Genomic DNA, 15,892 nt, shown 5'->3' with positions numbered 1-15,892 from the left:
GAAATGGAAAAAAAATAACAGCGACGATGACGACGGTAGAAAAAAAAAAAACACAAAAAAAAAACACCACCAAAAAGCCCCACGAATCAACTCGGCAGCACCAAAGGTTTGCGGCGATAATAAGAGAAATAAAAGAATAGGGGGGAAAAAAGACAAGAGAGGAACGAAACGAGGGGAAAAAAAACCCTCTCGGCTGCTCCGGAATTGTGAGGTGGTGAATGGGAGAGCCGAGCGGAGGACAGGCCAACCATTCAGGCGCTGCCTCCGTTCATAAATAGGAATGAAAAAGAAAATGGGTTTCGTAAAGGGAGGGAGGGGAGAGCCCCGAATCAACCTGCCGGGTTCTCACGGGGGGGCCGCGTCCTCTCCGGAGAGGGGCGACAAAAAAATAACCGAGCCCGGAGGGGCCGCCCTGCTCCCCCCACCGCCCCCCGCCCCGGAACAATGCGCAGAGCGGGCGGGGGTCGCGGCGGGGCCGGGGGCTGCGCGGAGCGGAGCGGGGCCGGAGCGTGCGGTTCCGGGCGAGTCAGCCCTCAGCCATTTTGCGCTGCCCTATTGGAGAGCGGAGCGCAGCGCAGGGAAACGAGGGGAAAAAAAGGGAAAAAAAAAAAAAAGAGGCCGACCCCCCCCCGCCCCCTCCCGTCGGAAGAACGTCGCCTCGCCGCCGCTCCCTGCCCCCGCCCCGCTGGGGGCTGCGGGCTCCGGCCCCGTGTCCCCGCGTCCCGTCGGGGCCGCTCGGCACAGATCAGCACGGCACAGCTCGGTACAGCTCGGTACAGCTCAGCTCAGCACAGCTCAGCACAGCACAGCTCAGCACAGCCCCCCGCGGCCGCCCCCGCCGCCTCCTGCCATCTTGCGCTGCCCGGCGGCCCCACGCCCGGCCTTCCTCCCGCCGCCCCCGGGAGGCGGCCGCGGCCGGCGGGGGGAGGAGGGGGGGGAGCGGATCCCCGGGAGCTGCGGGGTTGGGGCGGGGGGAGAGAGCGGGGCGGCGCCTCGGAGCCGGCTCAGCCCCGGCGCTGGGGGCCCGGAGGGGCGGCCATGGGGGCGGCGGCCGCGGGGAGACAGCGACCGGGGGCGGGGGGAGGCGGGCGCGTCCCGCCCCGGAGCCGCAGCCGCTAAGTTGCCGGTGGGGCCGACGGGCGCTGCCGCCACCGCCTCGGAGCCGCCCCGCGCTGCGCTGCGCTGCGAGCCGGCACGGCACGGAACGGCCAGATACGGCACGGCCCGACACGCGTCACCGCGGTCCGCCCCGACGGCGGGCGGTGCTGCCTTAAAGCGGCGATGGAGCTGCGGGGCCACGAGCGGTGTGCGGGGAGAGAGGGTGGGTGGGGGTGGGAACAGAGGTGAGGATTGGGTCGGCGTGGTGCGTTGGGATGGAGGTGGACACGGGAATGGGTATTCGGTTGGGAATGAGGTGGGAATCGGGTGGAGACGGGAATGAGATGGGAGTGGGGAAGGAGGTGAGAAGGGAATGGAGAACGGGAGGCAAGTGGGGATGGTGCTGGGATGGGGATGCAGATGGGATGGAATAGAGGTGGGCATGGGAATGGTGTTTGGGTTGAGATGGAGATGGAAATGGGATTTGGGTGGGGGTGATGACGATGATGAGATGGGAATGGAATGGGAATGACATGGGGTTGGAGATAACATGGAGATGGGGATACAGATGCAGATAGAGATACACACGGAGATGCAGGTGTGGGCAACAGCTGCCTAAAGGAAGGGCAGCTCACTGGGGCCTTTTGTTCTCCCATAGTGAAGGCTGCCCCTGTTGCTTTGCACCAAGCTGCACATCCTCAGCACCACCCTCATCTCAGAGACCCCCAGTCCCACCCCTGGTGACGTGCAGGACATCCCCAGCAGCAATCAATGCAGACCAGGGCCCAGCTGGCACATGTGCCCTGCTGCGTGGGTAGTAGGGCTCCAGAGAGGGGTCCCAGCACTGTGTCAGGTTGGGGCCAGGTGTTCCCAATGCCAGCAGTGGCCATTTGTCCCGTGGGGTCCCTCTGCAGCCAGCTGCCCCCCAACAGCTCTCACCAAATGGTTCTGCAGCTGTTGTGCGGGCTGTGCTGCGTCCGGCCCCAAATGCGTGGGGAATAAAGCACGTGGCTGCTGTTAACCCATTTCCCACCGGTCAGGAGGTCACAAATGACTTCAAATTGGTTGGCAGGGATAGAGCAGGACTTCCTAACTACAGCCATGGAGCTGCCTGGAGCCCTCAGATCCCAGCGGCCCCAGGTGTTGAACCACCTCCCCCCAGATGCGGGGCAGCCATCACACTGCTGGATGTGATCAGGGTGATGCTCGCCGCCCTATCCATGCCTGGTGTTGCTGGGAATGGGGCAGCACGGCTCCCCTGCCTGGTGGGGTTTCTTTCTATGGAAATGCCTGGAGCAGCTGCCCTGCAGAGTGACTCATTTCCTGCTCTTGTGTCACATTCTGGTCAGGCCAGTTTGGCAAAGGCTTTTTTCTCTCTGTCGCTGCCTTTCTCTGCTCTCCCCCACCTCGGAGGCCTGGGATGATGTGAATGGCTCAGCCCCTGGCAGGATGAGGCAGGATTTTCAGGAAACTGCGTCAAAACCACAAACCTCCAAAAAGAAAAAAGAAAAAAACCCAAAAAGAGAGGAAAAAAAAAACCAACCCAACAACAACAACAAAAAACCCAAACAAACAATAAAAAAAGACAGAACGATTTTCTTTCCCTCTTTTCTGGGAGCAAGGGAGGCGGGTGGCCAGGCCGGACTCCTCCTCACTGCCCCCAGATCGGAGCTCTCTGCTCATTTGAGTTCTGCGTTCCCTGGTGGCTGTGCCACGTCCCTGGGGCTGACATGGGTTGGTCAGGACCGTGGCCCCATCATCCCTCCCTGTACACCTCCATGTCTACAGCACAAGGGATGGCATGGCAGCAGGAGCAGGGCACAGTCTCACCCAAACCCTCTGCAATCTTTGCTCCCGAGCAATTCTCATCCTTCCTTTTTCCCTTTCTGCATGCTCCGTGCAATTAAAGCAGGCTACAGCCAAATGACCCGGCACCACACGCATGCTAAAAAGCCCCCCGCCGGGCTGCCACTGAGCTGCCTTTGAACAGCTATGTGTTGTTCCTAGGGCTGCAGGCAGCATCTGCAGCCCTGCAAACCCATGGTCCTGCTTGGTGCAGGGAAACTGAGGCAGGAAAGGGGCAGGTGCTCGCCCGCAGCCCGTACATCTGCAGTGCTAGAAAGCCAAAGGGTTTTGTTTGCCCACAGACATGGGAAGTGCACGACGGTATCAGCGTAAATTGGGTCAGGAAGCATTGCTAATAAAATGTCAATCCCGGTTGTGTAATGGGAGCAATTATGGGTTTAGGTCTCGTTAGGACACTGAGAAGGAAAACATGGCTGCTCCGAGGGCAGCGGGAGGCAAAAAACGAGGAGGGTCCTTTGAGAAGCTGTTGTGGTGCCTGAGTTCCATCACTGCATCACTGGGTCAGGACTCTGTTCCTCACCTACAGCTCCAGTCCCCAAACTGGGTCCCCTGCTGCCACCATTCCTAGGGTCCCATCCTGTGCATGATGGGGACAGGGATGCCTGGGAGCTCTTACACAGAGGGCACGGTGGGGATGGAGCGCCTTGGGCAGCAGTACAGCATAAAGGGAACTGCGGAGGCATCCATGAACACAAAGAGAGTCATACACTGCATTTGGTCCCACTTACGGCTTATAAATGATTACTGCGTGTTTTAATAAATGGTTAATCAAGTGTTAGAGTCCAAACAAGTTGATGGGTTGCTTATTACCACGGTTTATAACCTTTTATGAATGCCTTCTGTCGATGTACTTATAAACATCCACACCACGTACTTCTCGTGTCTTGACATGTTGGTCACATCTGGGGGAAGTTGGTTAACTCTTGAGCTGCCCATCAGTGGTAAAACCAACATGGTGCCGGGCTTCACTGCTGCTCAGCTGCACATCTACACGTGGGCAGCCCAGGGCGATGTGGGCGCCGTGGTGTCCCCTCATCCTTGTCACTCTGTGATGATGAAAAGGGATGGAACGACCCTGCTTTGGTGTGAGCCAGATACATCCAAATCCAGAATAAGTCGGCAGTGGGGTTTTGTTCCTCGTGTGTTTTTACCACTAGGACAAACAATGAGGGGAAGTGAGTGGTGGATTCTTCATCGCTTGAAGTCACCAAATGAAGACAGGATGTCTTGCTGGAACGCGTGCCTGAATCAAAAACACAAGTTGTTGGGCCCGATGCAAGGAACTGGGTGAAATTCCGCATACAGGAGGTCAGATGGGATGATTTAGTGGTCCCTCTGGCCCCCAAACCCATGGAAACATCCTCGGCCATAGCCGTCAATTCTGCGGGTAGCGCATCTACAGCCCCGCACGTCATGTTGCAAATAATGCAATAAAACTCTCAATAAGCTGAATAACAAGGAAACAATTTCAAATAAGAGTCTCTGAAATCTCCTTTTAAGGCAATGATGGGATTCCCACCGCTGGTGGTGCTCCCGACACCTCGCAATGCTGTCAGGCTGCAGCCTGCAGGAGGCCCCATCGCAGCCCCTGAGCCTGAACCCCTATCGGCTCTATGGGGAAATGGGGTGGGCAGGGAGCAGCACTGCGACCATGAGCCCCCTGCCATGGGGACCCCATTCCCTGTTCTGCATCCTCCTGCCTGTCCAGGTCCCCGGTGCTGCCATTCACTTTTGGGATGGGAAACAGCCCCAGCCCTCTCTGCACACTGTGGAAGGAGGGAAAAAAGAGAGAGAGAAATAAACAAACAAATCCCTTCCCTCTCTTGGCTTGGCATCTGCTCACAGCCCTTCCATTATTAATTAGAGGAGCTGCCGGCGTTATTAGCAACAAACCGCTCCTAATGAAGTTCAGAGCCGCAGATCCAGGAGGGGCTCCCAGACACCGCTTTTCACAAACCTTAATTAAATTCACCGCCTGAAGGTGCTTTAGGCTGGGCAGCACAGTGCGGCGGGGCACGGGGCCGGGCCAGGGCTGCAGGCAGGAGCAGCACCCCAGGGCCATGCACGGCACTGGTTGGGATGTGCCTTGCAAAGGGACAGTGCAGGTTCTCTCTGATCCCGGTGCTGTGGGGTCCAGAGCTCCCCCGCTGCTCTGCTTATCTCCCACGCAGCCTTGATGCATTGCAATGATTAACTGGGTGCCAGAGGGGAGGTTCCCAGTGCTGTCCTTGCTGGGCAGCACTTTGAGGCAGATGGCACATGGGGTTTAGGGCAAGGGAACCGGCCGCAGCCATTCGCTCATTGCTTCTATCTGACGCAGGCATGGCCAAGACAATGTCCCTGGATGAACAGCAACAAAACCCACCCAGCTCCTTGCACATCCCTTCCCTCCCCCACATTCAGCTTCCACCCTTCCCCTCTCTGGCCTTAAAGGAATTTATTACGGAGGAGCATAAAGAAGATGACAGCAAAACCGTTCAGTGTTACTGGGAACTCATCGCACCGTTAGCGCAGCACTATCTCATCCCAGCACCCACAGAGAAGGACACGGAGAAGTACGCAAATACCTTTAATGCACTTAGGATACACGGGAGGAGAAAAAACGTTTAGTGATCCACAAAAATATTACAAAAGTCACGTGCAGGCGAAACGTACCCGGCACTGAAATAACCATGTAAGAATTTACATTAGAAACTAATATAAAATATTTTAAAACCTCTGCTAGTTTAGCTTTCTGTTTTGTCTTTTATTTAAAAAAAAACAAAAACAAAAACACAAAAAACAAAAAACAAAAAAACAACAAAAAAACCCAAAAGAAAGCAGGGGGTGGGGTGGGGAATAAAGGCCATCTCCAAGGTCCCGACGTGTCGCCGGGTCCCCCCGGGAAGCTGTGCAGAAACACTGTGAAATGCAAAGCACCTCACGGACCAGCAAGGCCCACACCATGCACCGCTACAGGGAAACACTGCTGTGCCCAGCAAGGGTGAAGGGCTGGAATCCCCTATGGGGTCGGGGTGAGGCACGAAGCCCCCACCACCTCGGGGGGCAGCGCAGAGAGCAGAGCGGGCAGGGGGCTGCAGCACCCACCCAAACACACCGTGCTGATGTAGGACCCATGGTGGCGGTGCGGTTCCTCCCACCCCCAGCCCCGCTGTGCGTGCTGCACTATTTCCGGAGCTGCTCTTTCGTTGCGGTTGGGCCCCAGGGACGGGAACAAAGGAGCCATTTTGATCTCCAGCTTCGCCGGGGAGAGGAGGGACAGGCTGAGAGAAAAGAGCAGTGTTTGCAAAACACAACAATCGCAGGGAATTTTCCTCCTGCTTTGAGAGGCCGTTTCTTTTCCTCTCTCTTCCTCTTTTTTTATTAAAAGACAGAAGAAGCAGCATTACGGCTGGAGTATAAACAACAGCAGCGGGTGCTTGTAGGCCGCAGTAGGCCTCATGTGCCCAGCTCAGCCCAAGGCCGCTGAGCCCACGAGGGGCCGCGCTCCCTTCATGGCCATGGGGCCCATCAGCAGTGCTGGGGTTTGCCCACAGCTTTAGGGGAGCCCTAGGGGCAGGCCTGCAGCCCGCGCCATCTTCTTCTCTGCTTGAAATGTTGGACTCGTGTGGAACACAAGCTGGTTTGTTTTGCTTTGTTTTGTTATTTTTAAAAGGAGGACAAGCAGGCACCGCACAGCAGAGAAAAAAAAAATGGTACAAAAATAGTAGGTTGCTACAGAGCTTGTTAAAAACTGGTCCCAGAGACCTAAATTCGGCTTTAACATCTCAGGATGTGAACCCCACTGGCAAACGCGCATATAGAGCTTGTTTTGGATGCAGTCTGGCTTCTGGGCAAGCCTGCTTTTATCCATGGGGACAGATGCACTGAGAGGGATTCCCGGGTGCTCGACAGCTCATCTGCCCTCACAGCGTCGCTTGAAGGGAGAATTAAGGCACAATATGGGATCTGAAGGAGGGCACTTGCACAGGATTGCCTGCTGAGAGTGGGGGCTGCCCTGGTGCCAGCAGTGACCCCAGCTCACCCACAAGCTGAAGCCCAGCACTCCACCCAGCAGCACCGTGTCCAGGATAGGGGAAAATAGGGCACATGGGTCTGCGGGCTCATGAGGCCTGAAGGTTCTCACAGAATCTTAGGATCGTTTGAGTTGGAAAGGACCCTTAAAGGCCATCTGGTCCAACTCCCCTGCAATGAACAGCAACTCCTACAGCTCCATCAGGTGCTCAGAGCCCTGTCCAGCTTGAATGTCTCCCCACTGCTGTGGTGCCACAGACAAGCCTGCAAGGTGGGCCACAAACTCTGGACGCCTGCCTAGGAGGGGATGAGCACCAGGGCAGACACAGAGACAAGCAGCCAAGTCCCCATGCAGACACATCCTCCAACCAGCAGCCCTGAGAAGCACACAGCCGGCCCAACGTCCTCAGTGAAGCATCTCAGTGAGGTTTGGTGAGGAGCTGGGGGACATTTGATGAAGCAAATGGGTGCTGGGTGAGCAATAAGGCTCGCCCAGTGACCAGGCTGGGGGCTCCCGTGGGGGGCACTGGAGCGAGAGCTCCACTCCCTGCCCCACGCTCATTAAAAACCCAAATGATTCAGAAGCAGCTGCACGGCCATTCCCCATCTCTGAGCTAACACAGTCATTCACAGCCCACACCCTCAGCAATGGGCATAGGCCAAGGTGTGAATGTGCAGTGGGACGTGCACAGCCAGGTCCTTACCCCCACGCAGGACCTTGGTAGGTTGTGGTGTGGACACGAGGACTGGTCTGCAGGGACCATTGCAGCTCAGTGCCATCCCCTTTGGTTTTTGGCTTCCCTGCATCCCACTGAGATGGCACAAAGGACTGCGCTGCTCAAAGAAGCCCCAGCTGTGGGTGCAAGGGGGGCTGCTAACCTGACTCCAGCACGCAGCCTCTCCCCAGCAATCTGTTCCCTCCAAGCCAAGCTCTGCTTTCAACTATTTTTTTTTAAAGCTACACCTCCTAAATATTTCTACTGGTCGCAGATGAAAAACAAAATCCCCACTTCTTCAAAGACCATTTGATGACCCGACGGTGTCATTTCAAAAGTCATCCAAGAGCAACTGAATATTTGAAGTGAGGAGCTTCAGAATATCACTTCAAATCACTGCTGGCATATCTACGTACAGTCAAACCAATATATCACCATCCTCAAAGATATTATACACAGCAGGCACCACCTAACTAAGCCACTGAAAATATCACTGTAGGTCATTCCAGCCACAGGACCGACTGCTCTGCCCAGGTCACATCCCACATGCTGAAACTATACAATAATTCTTCTGTTTTTAATCACAAGTTGAGAAGGAAAGTAGTCCTGGCTTTTGGGACTTCCCTTGTTCCAGAACTGCTGTCACGTGTTGCATTTTCAAGGCATTGCAGATCTGCCACGAGGCTCTTCATCTTTGGAAATACCCCTACCTCACTGCATCCAGGAGAGAGAAAACCTGTACCCACTTATTTTAAACTGACATTTATATCCAGATCACTATCTCTAGACAACAGACGCCTCATGGGTTTTGGCTTCATATAATCCTGCTTCAGACCTTTCACACAATCTAGAAGAAAAATCAGCACCAGCAGACCTACCACCTCAGCAGGTTTGGGCTAGAAAATAGCATGGCATTTATTAATGCTGGTGCATTTCCCTTTTTAAAACTATTTGCTCACTAAAATACAAAGGTTTCTTTCCCAGTTCCTTCACACACAGGCATGTCCTCTCGCCCCAAGATGAAAATATCCAAACTCGAGATCTCATTTACTTGCCAATGAGTAAGCCTTTGGCACAGCTGCAGACTTGAAGCGATTCAGGGGAGGGGAGGTCCTGTGGGTGAGCAGCTCCTCACAACGCCAAACAACACGCAACTTTCTTTTTCTCCATAACTGTTGAGAGGCAGCAGCACAACCTTGGAGCTCAAGGGTTGACTTTCACCAGTTTCTCTCCTATAGTTGGTCTAACAATAAGACAGCTTTCTATTTTAGCAGTTAACGTTTGTCTAATATTTTCCCCCTTAGCTAGAAGGGAAGATTTCACTTCCTTCCCCTGAAATCCTCCCCGTAATTGTTATCCGGCTACTGGCAAAGATCTGTTGAGAAAATGTCACAGAAATAGAGATTTCTGGCATGCCACCTGTTCATAACTCAATACACAGAACTATATATAAATACATGACATGGAACAAAAAAAACGACACACACTCAGGAATACTGGGTGGATTTTCAAATGCATTCAGTGTGCTCCCTCTGAAGTCAATGAAAACCCAACCCAGAGCGTCTGATGAGAGTAAATATGGTGGGGACAACATACGCATAGACAGAACTGGAGCACAAGGCAGCCTGGAGGAGCCACCTGCCCTGCTGCAAAGGCTCCCAGAGGTCACAGGGCAGGAGCTCCTCAGCCTTGCAGATGTCTCAGACCCACAGAGGGTGTGATGGACTCCTCTCTGCCCTGTGCTCATCTCTGCAAAAAGAGCAACAACTGACCTTCCAAAAACCCCTTCCCCACTAAGATGTGGACTTTAAGCTCCATGTAATGAGAGCTAGCATCTGGAAGGAAGGAAGAACACATGGTGATGGCCCAGCGCTGCTGCAGGCACCCTCAGCAAGCCCATAGCAGAGCAGTCCACGGGCTACTGCTGGTAGATGGCTTTGGGACAATATTGTAGTTGTCGCCCTGCCCTTTTTCTGACCACCACAACTGTTTGTTAGTTCATTATCTTGGGACAGGACGCTTGGTGATACTGTTTCTGAAGCTGGACTGGTAGATTTCCATGTTGTTCTCCAGCCCACAGTGTCCCCTGGTTATGAATCTTGAGTGCAGAAGGCTTGTGCAGGCTTAGTGTGAACCAGGACAATGAAAACTGGCCAATAGATCCCATGGATGAATGCAGTCTGCCACAGCACAGAAATCACTCTGGCTGGCACATGCAGATATCTGAAAGTTTGTTCTTTCACAGCAGGATTTTAAGATGATCCGCTGAGTTCAGACAAAATGACAAACTCATTTACATGTAAATTGCTTTCGTAGCTTTGCAGAAAGGAAGGTTCTGCTGAGCAGTGTTGGACCCTGCATTTGGCCTGCCTTAAATTATAATATAACAACAATTATAATAATACAAATACTACTTTGTACACAAAGCACGCCCTCCCCTGCAAACCCTGGCATGCTTCGGTAGGTCCTACAGCCCTCTAGTCAATAATCACCCTCTCTGCACAGAGAGACATTGAGTGACTTGCCTGAGGCCACAGAGGAATTCTGTAGCAAGTCCAAGGAAAGCTTTGTGGCTCCTAGCTCTGCTTCTTGACCAGCATTAACCAGCCTCTAATATATGCAAAAAACATCAAAGCAGTCTGTGCCAGGAAGAAAAAAACAAACAGAAATCCAAGCCTGGGGTACCAAGAGGCCCCCTGGACTTTGCTGTTTGATCAGGGGAGTTAAGTGTTAAACGCTATTGTTATACTTGCATTAAGATCACACGACAACTGGCAATTGCACACAACTTGGGAAGAAGAAACGGCCAAGCTAAGTTGGCAGAAAGGGGTGGAAGAGAAAGCTGCACCTCCTCTGACAAGGAGAGAAAAGTTGCCACTGAAAGACAATGGACAAAGAAAGGTTGGGGGAATATGCATCAGGAAGAACCTGCAGCAGCAGCAGGGGGTGAAGCCCGCAGTTGATTGCTTCAGCATAAACACATGGGCCAGCATCACGATGCAGAAACACAACATGACCGAGCAGACTGTGTCCTCTGCACACCACGTTTCGCTCTGGGTGAGAGGCCAAAGGGATCCAGAGGAGAGGGCCTTTTCAAACTGCTTTGGATGATTTTCAGTCCAAATCCACCAAAAAGGAGGGACACCAGCTGCAACAAGAGCAACCGCTGCAAGGCTGGTGGGGAAAACAGAGCTACGATAGGGCACAACTCCCATTGCGACAAGAATAGCTGGATTTACAGAGGCTGAGCCTCCCCTCTGGATCCTGCAGAGCTGCTGAAGTTGCCCTGTGAACAAACGGTTCTTTCTAGCTTCTCAAATTCTGTACAATAGCAAAGAAAAAATACTTGACAGTATCTCTTTAAAGATAAACACACTGTAAACAGGAGATCTCCCCCGCCCCGGTAGCTTTCTTCCTCCTGCTTGTGCAAAACCAGAGGTTGCGACCTTCCCTGGGGTTCAGGCACAAGGACAGGATGCATGAGAATAAAGTTGCCTCTGTTTGCAGCGATACCATAGCTAATAGCACCAAGACCAACACTTAAAACATGCCTAATTTGAGGGCAGGGAGTATCTGGGTTTGTTTTTCTTGACTGAACTAGAAAGTTCATCTTTAAATCTGTTCAGCTTCAAGCATGTGAGCTTTTGGCCTCCTTTAAACAGGGGAAATACCATTCTGTTTCTGAAGAGAAAAAAAAAAAAAAAGCACATGGAAGAACAGTTCTGCAGTCAGTAAAAGTTTGGCTAACAAAAGGACTCCAGAGTCACGTAAAGAACATTTAATCCATGGATTATAGGCTTGCACCTGGCAGAATGCATGTGTAAATACAGGCGTGCAGAGCGCCTACACCCTGGGCTAAGGCAGAGGGAAGTTCTGTAGCTAGGAGAGAGAAAGGATTCTTACTACTAATTTTCATAGTTAAATATTTCTCACTCGCACTCACACATACGCAGGCTGTTCCCAGAGAGCTCAGCCTTGGGAAGGATAAAGGAAAGGGCTCAGTTCGGTCTGGGCTGGTGCTGAGTTGCTCCTCTTCTGTTTGCAGTGGTTGTGCAGCAAACTCTTTTATTTGCAGGCAGAGTTTTTACTGCATTAATTATCCTGTGAGTCACTGGGTAATGGACAGTAACTTGGCTCTCCCAGTTGTTAGAAGGGTGTAATTCAGCTCTAATGCAGTGGGTTGTCGAACACAGCATCTGGCAAGATGGAGACTTTCAGTTTCTTTTCAGGCCAGCTGTACTCCTTTGGAAGTTTAAACTGTAAGACAATACAGAGAACCAGTTAATGTATATCACCGCAATCTAATCCACAGAAAGAAAAAACAAAACAAAACACAAAATGGGTACAAAGGCAGGCGGCCCCGTGTTATTATTATTACTTAAAACAAGAGGCCACTAAGAAAACATTTCCCCATCAGTATGTTTTGGACAGCAGTGGACATTAGATAATGTGGCCTGTGCCTCAGCTGCCAAAGTAAAGTTATGAGATTTCAGCCCAAGCATTGTTTATTTCATCAGATGGATTCCGGAGGGTTTCTGCTCCCATCACCATCTCCCCTCCCCGATCTCGCTGAAAAATCACAGCACAAGTGCATTTTTTCTCCCCTTCCACTTGGCTATGGCCCTTTCCCTCCACCTCCTCTCCAGAGCCCCAGTTTTCTTCAGAGGGAGCATTCTGGCAGCTCTCAAGGCCCTGCCTGTGCAGGGGGGTGGTGCATGAGCCCTGCTGAGGGCAGAACTCAGGGTTTGCAAATGGCCATCCATGGGAGGGAGCCCTGGCTGGGAGGTCAGCATGCCTGAGCAGCAGTTCTGCTCCAGCCTGACCCCCTGCACAAAGGCTTTGCACAGTGCCTGCACAATGCCTCATATTCGCACAGGCACTCAGCTGCTTGGGCTGTTTTGCAAACATTGATTAAAGCACAGCGAATGGAGATTTTTGCCCCAGCCTGGTTTACACATCATTGTTTCTGGAGGATGTTTCCCAAACAACGCAAGTCTTCTGTCCCACTTGTCCTAATGCTGTTGCAGGACACCCAGCCTGAGGCTGGGAAGGCACCTGAACATCTCAGATCCCAAACACGACTGCTTAGAGACAGAAGTCCAAGGAGCTCCCATGAGAAACACATTTGACCAGAGCCCATGCATTCACACAGAAAGTGCAGGAGGTTCAGGGCAGCATTGAACCATCATAGAGTGGAACAAACACTAGCAGTTTCCTGGTGTTGACAGCCATGCAAGGGTTAACATGGACCAGGCCCTCCCATCGCCTTCTTGTTCAAAGGGCAGGCACCGAAAGATCTGCTGTTTAGCAGGGGAAGCTTGTGGGGCATCTGTGGGTTGACAAGTGCAATCCTGGAGCAAGGAAAGCTCTCCCTGTGTGTCACTACAATTTTGTTCTCACTGCTAAACTGCCAAAGCCAGATCTAAGAGTGCAAGAAGTAAAGAAAAAAAAGCAAACATCCTAGATGCAGCACTAATAAAGGCTTCAAACCTGTATGTGGCAACATGGCAGCAGAACAGCCACTTCGGGACCAGCATTTCAAGCAATCCCACTGACTGTTCTGAGCATCCAGAACACAAGGCTGGAAACCAGTTTGCAGGATGATTTTGATTTAAAACTCTGCTTCACTCAGTGATCACAGCACAGTGATCATCCCTGATGCCTCCACACCATCCTCAGGAAGGAATCTCACCAGGATCCTACCTCAGCTGCAGGCACAGGACATGGAGGCAGCTGCTTCAGATCTGCCACAGACACAGCCATCCTTTCCTGAACAAAGCCAGCAGTGCTGGAAGTTGCACAGGGGCTACTGCATACATAGAGAGCTTGTGCAAGGGAAAATGACCTGCAATCATCCATCTTTATCCACTGAGTTGTCTTTCTTTCCCTAGGAGCCCCATTCTGAAGGACATCAATGCCTGCTCAGTGGTAGGTTCTTGTTCCCCTGCAGCCATCTGCTCCACAGGAAGGATAGCTGCAGTGGCCTATGAATTTGCTCCTGACCTTGCTCCATGTACAGCTTGTGTACAAGGGTAACCTGCAGTTGGGACCCACTGACCTTAATGTGCCAGGCTGGTGGTTCTGGGCCTGACCCATGATCCGAGGGCAAGGCAGAAGGATCGTTCAGGGCAAAGGCTCCCCAGAACTTCTACTTTTTCCTCCTCTAGTAAACAAAAACAGTCCAAGTTCCAATTAGGACTGTCTTGTTTTTTCTTTAACTCAGTCCCTGTGTATGGCCTGGACCATGTAATCCAGTGGTCCAATACAGCCCAGGGGATCCTTCTGAGTTCAAGGTGAAGAGTATGTGAAACATATGCTAAAGATACTCAAATAAAGATATTTCACTTAATCTGTTGTATAGCAAAGGAAAGACTCTCCTTGCAGCACTGACAGAGCTTCATTCAGTCGCAGGAATATCATCAGCCAGGGCTGTGAGGAACGCGTTAAGTTGGCCGAAATTGGGATCCTGCAACGTACAAATCCTTGGAGGGATCTGAACGCTGAAAGATCACATTTCATCTCAAGTATTTTCCTTTTCACAAAGAGGAGTGGTTCCAAAGCAATCCTCTCTGAGAAGTCATCCTTTGCATTTGTTTGCTTTTCACTTTTTAATTTAGCAAAGTCACAGTAACTCAGAGGCTGGTCGCTGTGCCAGAAGCTGCCATGTCCACTGTCTTTACCTCTCTGCAGGGCACAGAGGAACACAAGCAATCCAAAGCCCTGCTAAAGGCCCTTCCGACCAAGCGCTCCTGGGCTTCCATGTCACCGGCCAAAATGAGCTTTGGATTAGGTTTAACTGGATAAAAGCTGGCCTGAAAGTCCCTGCACAGCCAGCAGTGTGCTCCCCTCACTCTCTCAGCAAAGAACACCCTGGCATTAAATCAACTCTGGATTAAACAATTAGAGCCCTGAGATTTTCCTGGGGGGAGGGGAGCAGGGTGAGGGATAGGAGGGCTGCTTGACAAGCCAAGGAAAGTTTCCTTAGAGTCTGCAGGGAGCTGTAAAAAATGGGATTAAAAATATTACATGTCATTTTTGCCACTGCTCTTTGAAGTCAGTCAGAATATTTATATGGCATGCATGGGAGACAGGGTGTTAAATGTTCCCCAGGAAGAGATCACATGGCAAGGGGAAGTTTAGCACCACAGAGCAAAGCTTTATAAAGCTCCTTCAGCCGCTGCTGTAACACTTTCAGGCTGGGGATGGTCTTTTGCACGCTGTGCATTCACTTGCAGGGGCAGCAGGTGAGGGCCAAGAGCAGACATGAAAATGTTCCCAAACCAAAAAAGGAGGCCCCAAAGGACAGGCTGTTCAGTAGTAAATGTGCTACCACTGCATCCAGCTGCTCTGGAAGTGGGGGAGGAGGTGAGCTCTTAAGGAGGTTACCCACAGCATGGAGGCAAACCCTGACACCTGGCCTGCCCTGCTTTGGGTCGGGGTGCCAAGACAGTGAGTGGGGAATGATGCTGAAGGAGAGACGTGCAGCATCTCCCTTCATACCAAAAACTGCTCTGCTTTTCTCACAATCCCTTCTTTCAGTGCCCTATCCCATAGAAGATGTAAAGGTCTCGCAAAGCCTCCAGATTGTGAGGCTCTCTTGGGCATACACTGGGGATGCAGGAACAACGCAGCCTTACTTCCTCTGGAGAGTTCAGATCTTCTAAATCTTCCAGCATTCTCTCTACGAACTCTTCGGTCAATAGGATCTGCAAAGGAAATACAGTGGTTTATGTCTTCTCACTCCTAGTTTTAGCCAACTGCCAAGCAACAAAATGACTTTTCCACTGAGCAGATTGTACCAGCTTGCTCCTTCCCCACGTTCTTCATTCCTGCAACACATTGGTTTAAGGGCAAGGAGCTCCTAACTTTGTCTCCTGCCTCAACCACGGTAAAAATGTTAAAATTACATGGCAATCTTTTTTGACCCTCAATTATCTTCCTAAGACTAAAATTAGAGGCTCGGCTTTAAGACAGAGTAGGGAAGAAGGAAAAGGGGTCAATATAACAATTGCTGGAGAAGCAGTGGGAGACGGTGCTGCTTTCATCTGATTTCTTGAAGTGAAGCTCCATGAAGACCACAAGTCACACAGAGCTGAAGAACACAGGGGAGCAAGCCCCAGAGATTCACGGGGAGAAAAACCCACACTCTCTTTAGGAAGGCAATGATAGCCAAAACCAGACATGTTCTGCCTCTTTTT

General features: G+C 51.8%; 2 protein-coding genes across 7 annotated transcripts in view; one reads left to right on the top strand and one right to left on the bottom strand.

Annotated features, from left to right (window-relative positions):
* Positions 1 to 280: 280 nt before the first annotated feature.
* On the top strand, positions 281 to 5,822 carry LOC107315952 (uncharacterized). 4 transcript variants are annotated; one of them, XM_032445330.2, is made up of 2 exons: positions 281 to 1,304; positions 5,285 to 5,822. In XM_032445330.2, exons 1-2 carry the CDS (start codon positions 281 to 283, stop codon positions 5,572 to 5,574), a joined length of 1,314 nt encoding a protein of 437 aa, XP_032301221.2. In that variant the 3' UTR covers positions 5,575 to 5,822. The 4 variants fall into 4 exon arrangements, with proteins under 4 accessions (XP_032301221.2, XP_085410786.1, XP_032301222.2 ...); XM_085554660.1 differs by lacking the exon at positions 5,285 to 5,822 and adding an exon at positions 3,346 to 3,737; XM_032445331.2 differs by lacking the exon at positions 5,285 to 5,822 and adding an exon at positions 2,171 to 2,692.
* SUFU (SUFU negative regulator of hedgehog signaling) overlaps positions 5,521 to 15,892 on the bottom strand; it is an 81,149-nt gene continuing 70,777 nt past the window's right edge. For 2 of the 3 annotated variants that reach the window (XM_015866980.3, XM_015866981.3), the window contains exons 11-12: positions 15,332 to 15,400; positions 5,521 to 11,951 (exon numbers count right to left, since the gene is read on the bottom strand). In XM_015866980.3, coding sequence (XP_015722466.1) covers positions 11,862 to 11,951; positions 15,332 to 15,400 — 159 coding nt within the window. In that variant the 3' untranslated portion in view covers positions 5,521 to 11,861. The remainder of the gene's footprint in view (positions 11,952 to 15,331; positions 15,401 to 15,892) is intronic. The other variant, XM_032445329.2, reaches the window with a different exon arrangement.

The sequence above is a fragment of the Coturnix japonica genome, chromosome 8, assembly GCF_054131305.1.
Source record: "Coturnix japonica strain WE chromosome 8, WE-NBRP24, whole genome shotgun sequence".
Classification (NCBI taxonomy): domain Eukaryota; kingdom Metazoa; phylum Chordata; class Aves; order Galliformes; family Phasianidae; genus Coturnix; species Coturnix japonica.
Note: the sequence above shows the minus strand (reverse complement) of the source record. Positions and strands in the feature narration are given on the sequence as shown.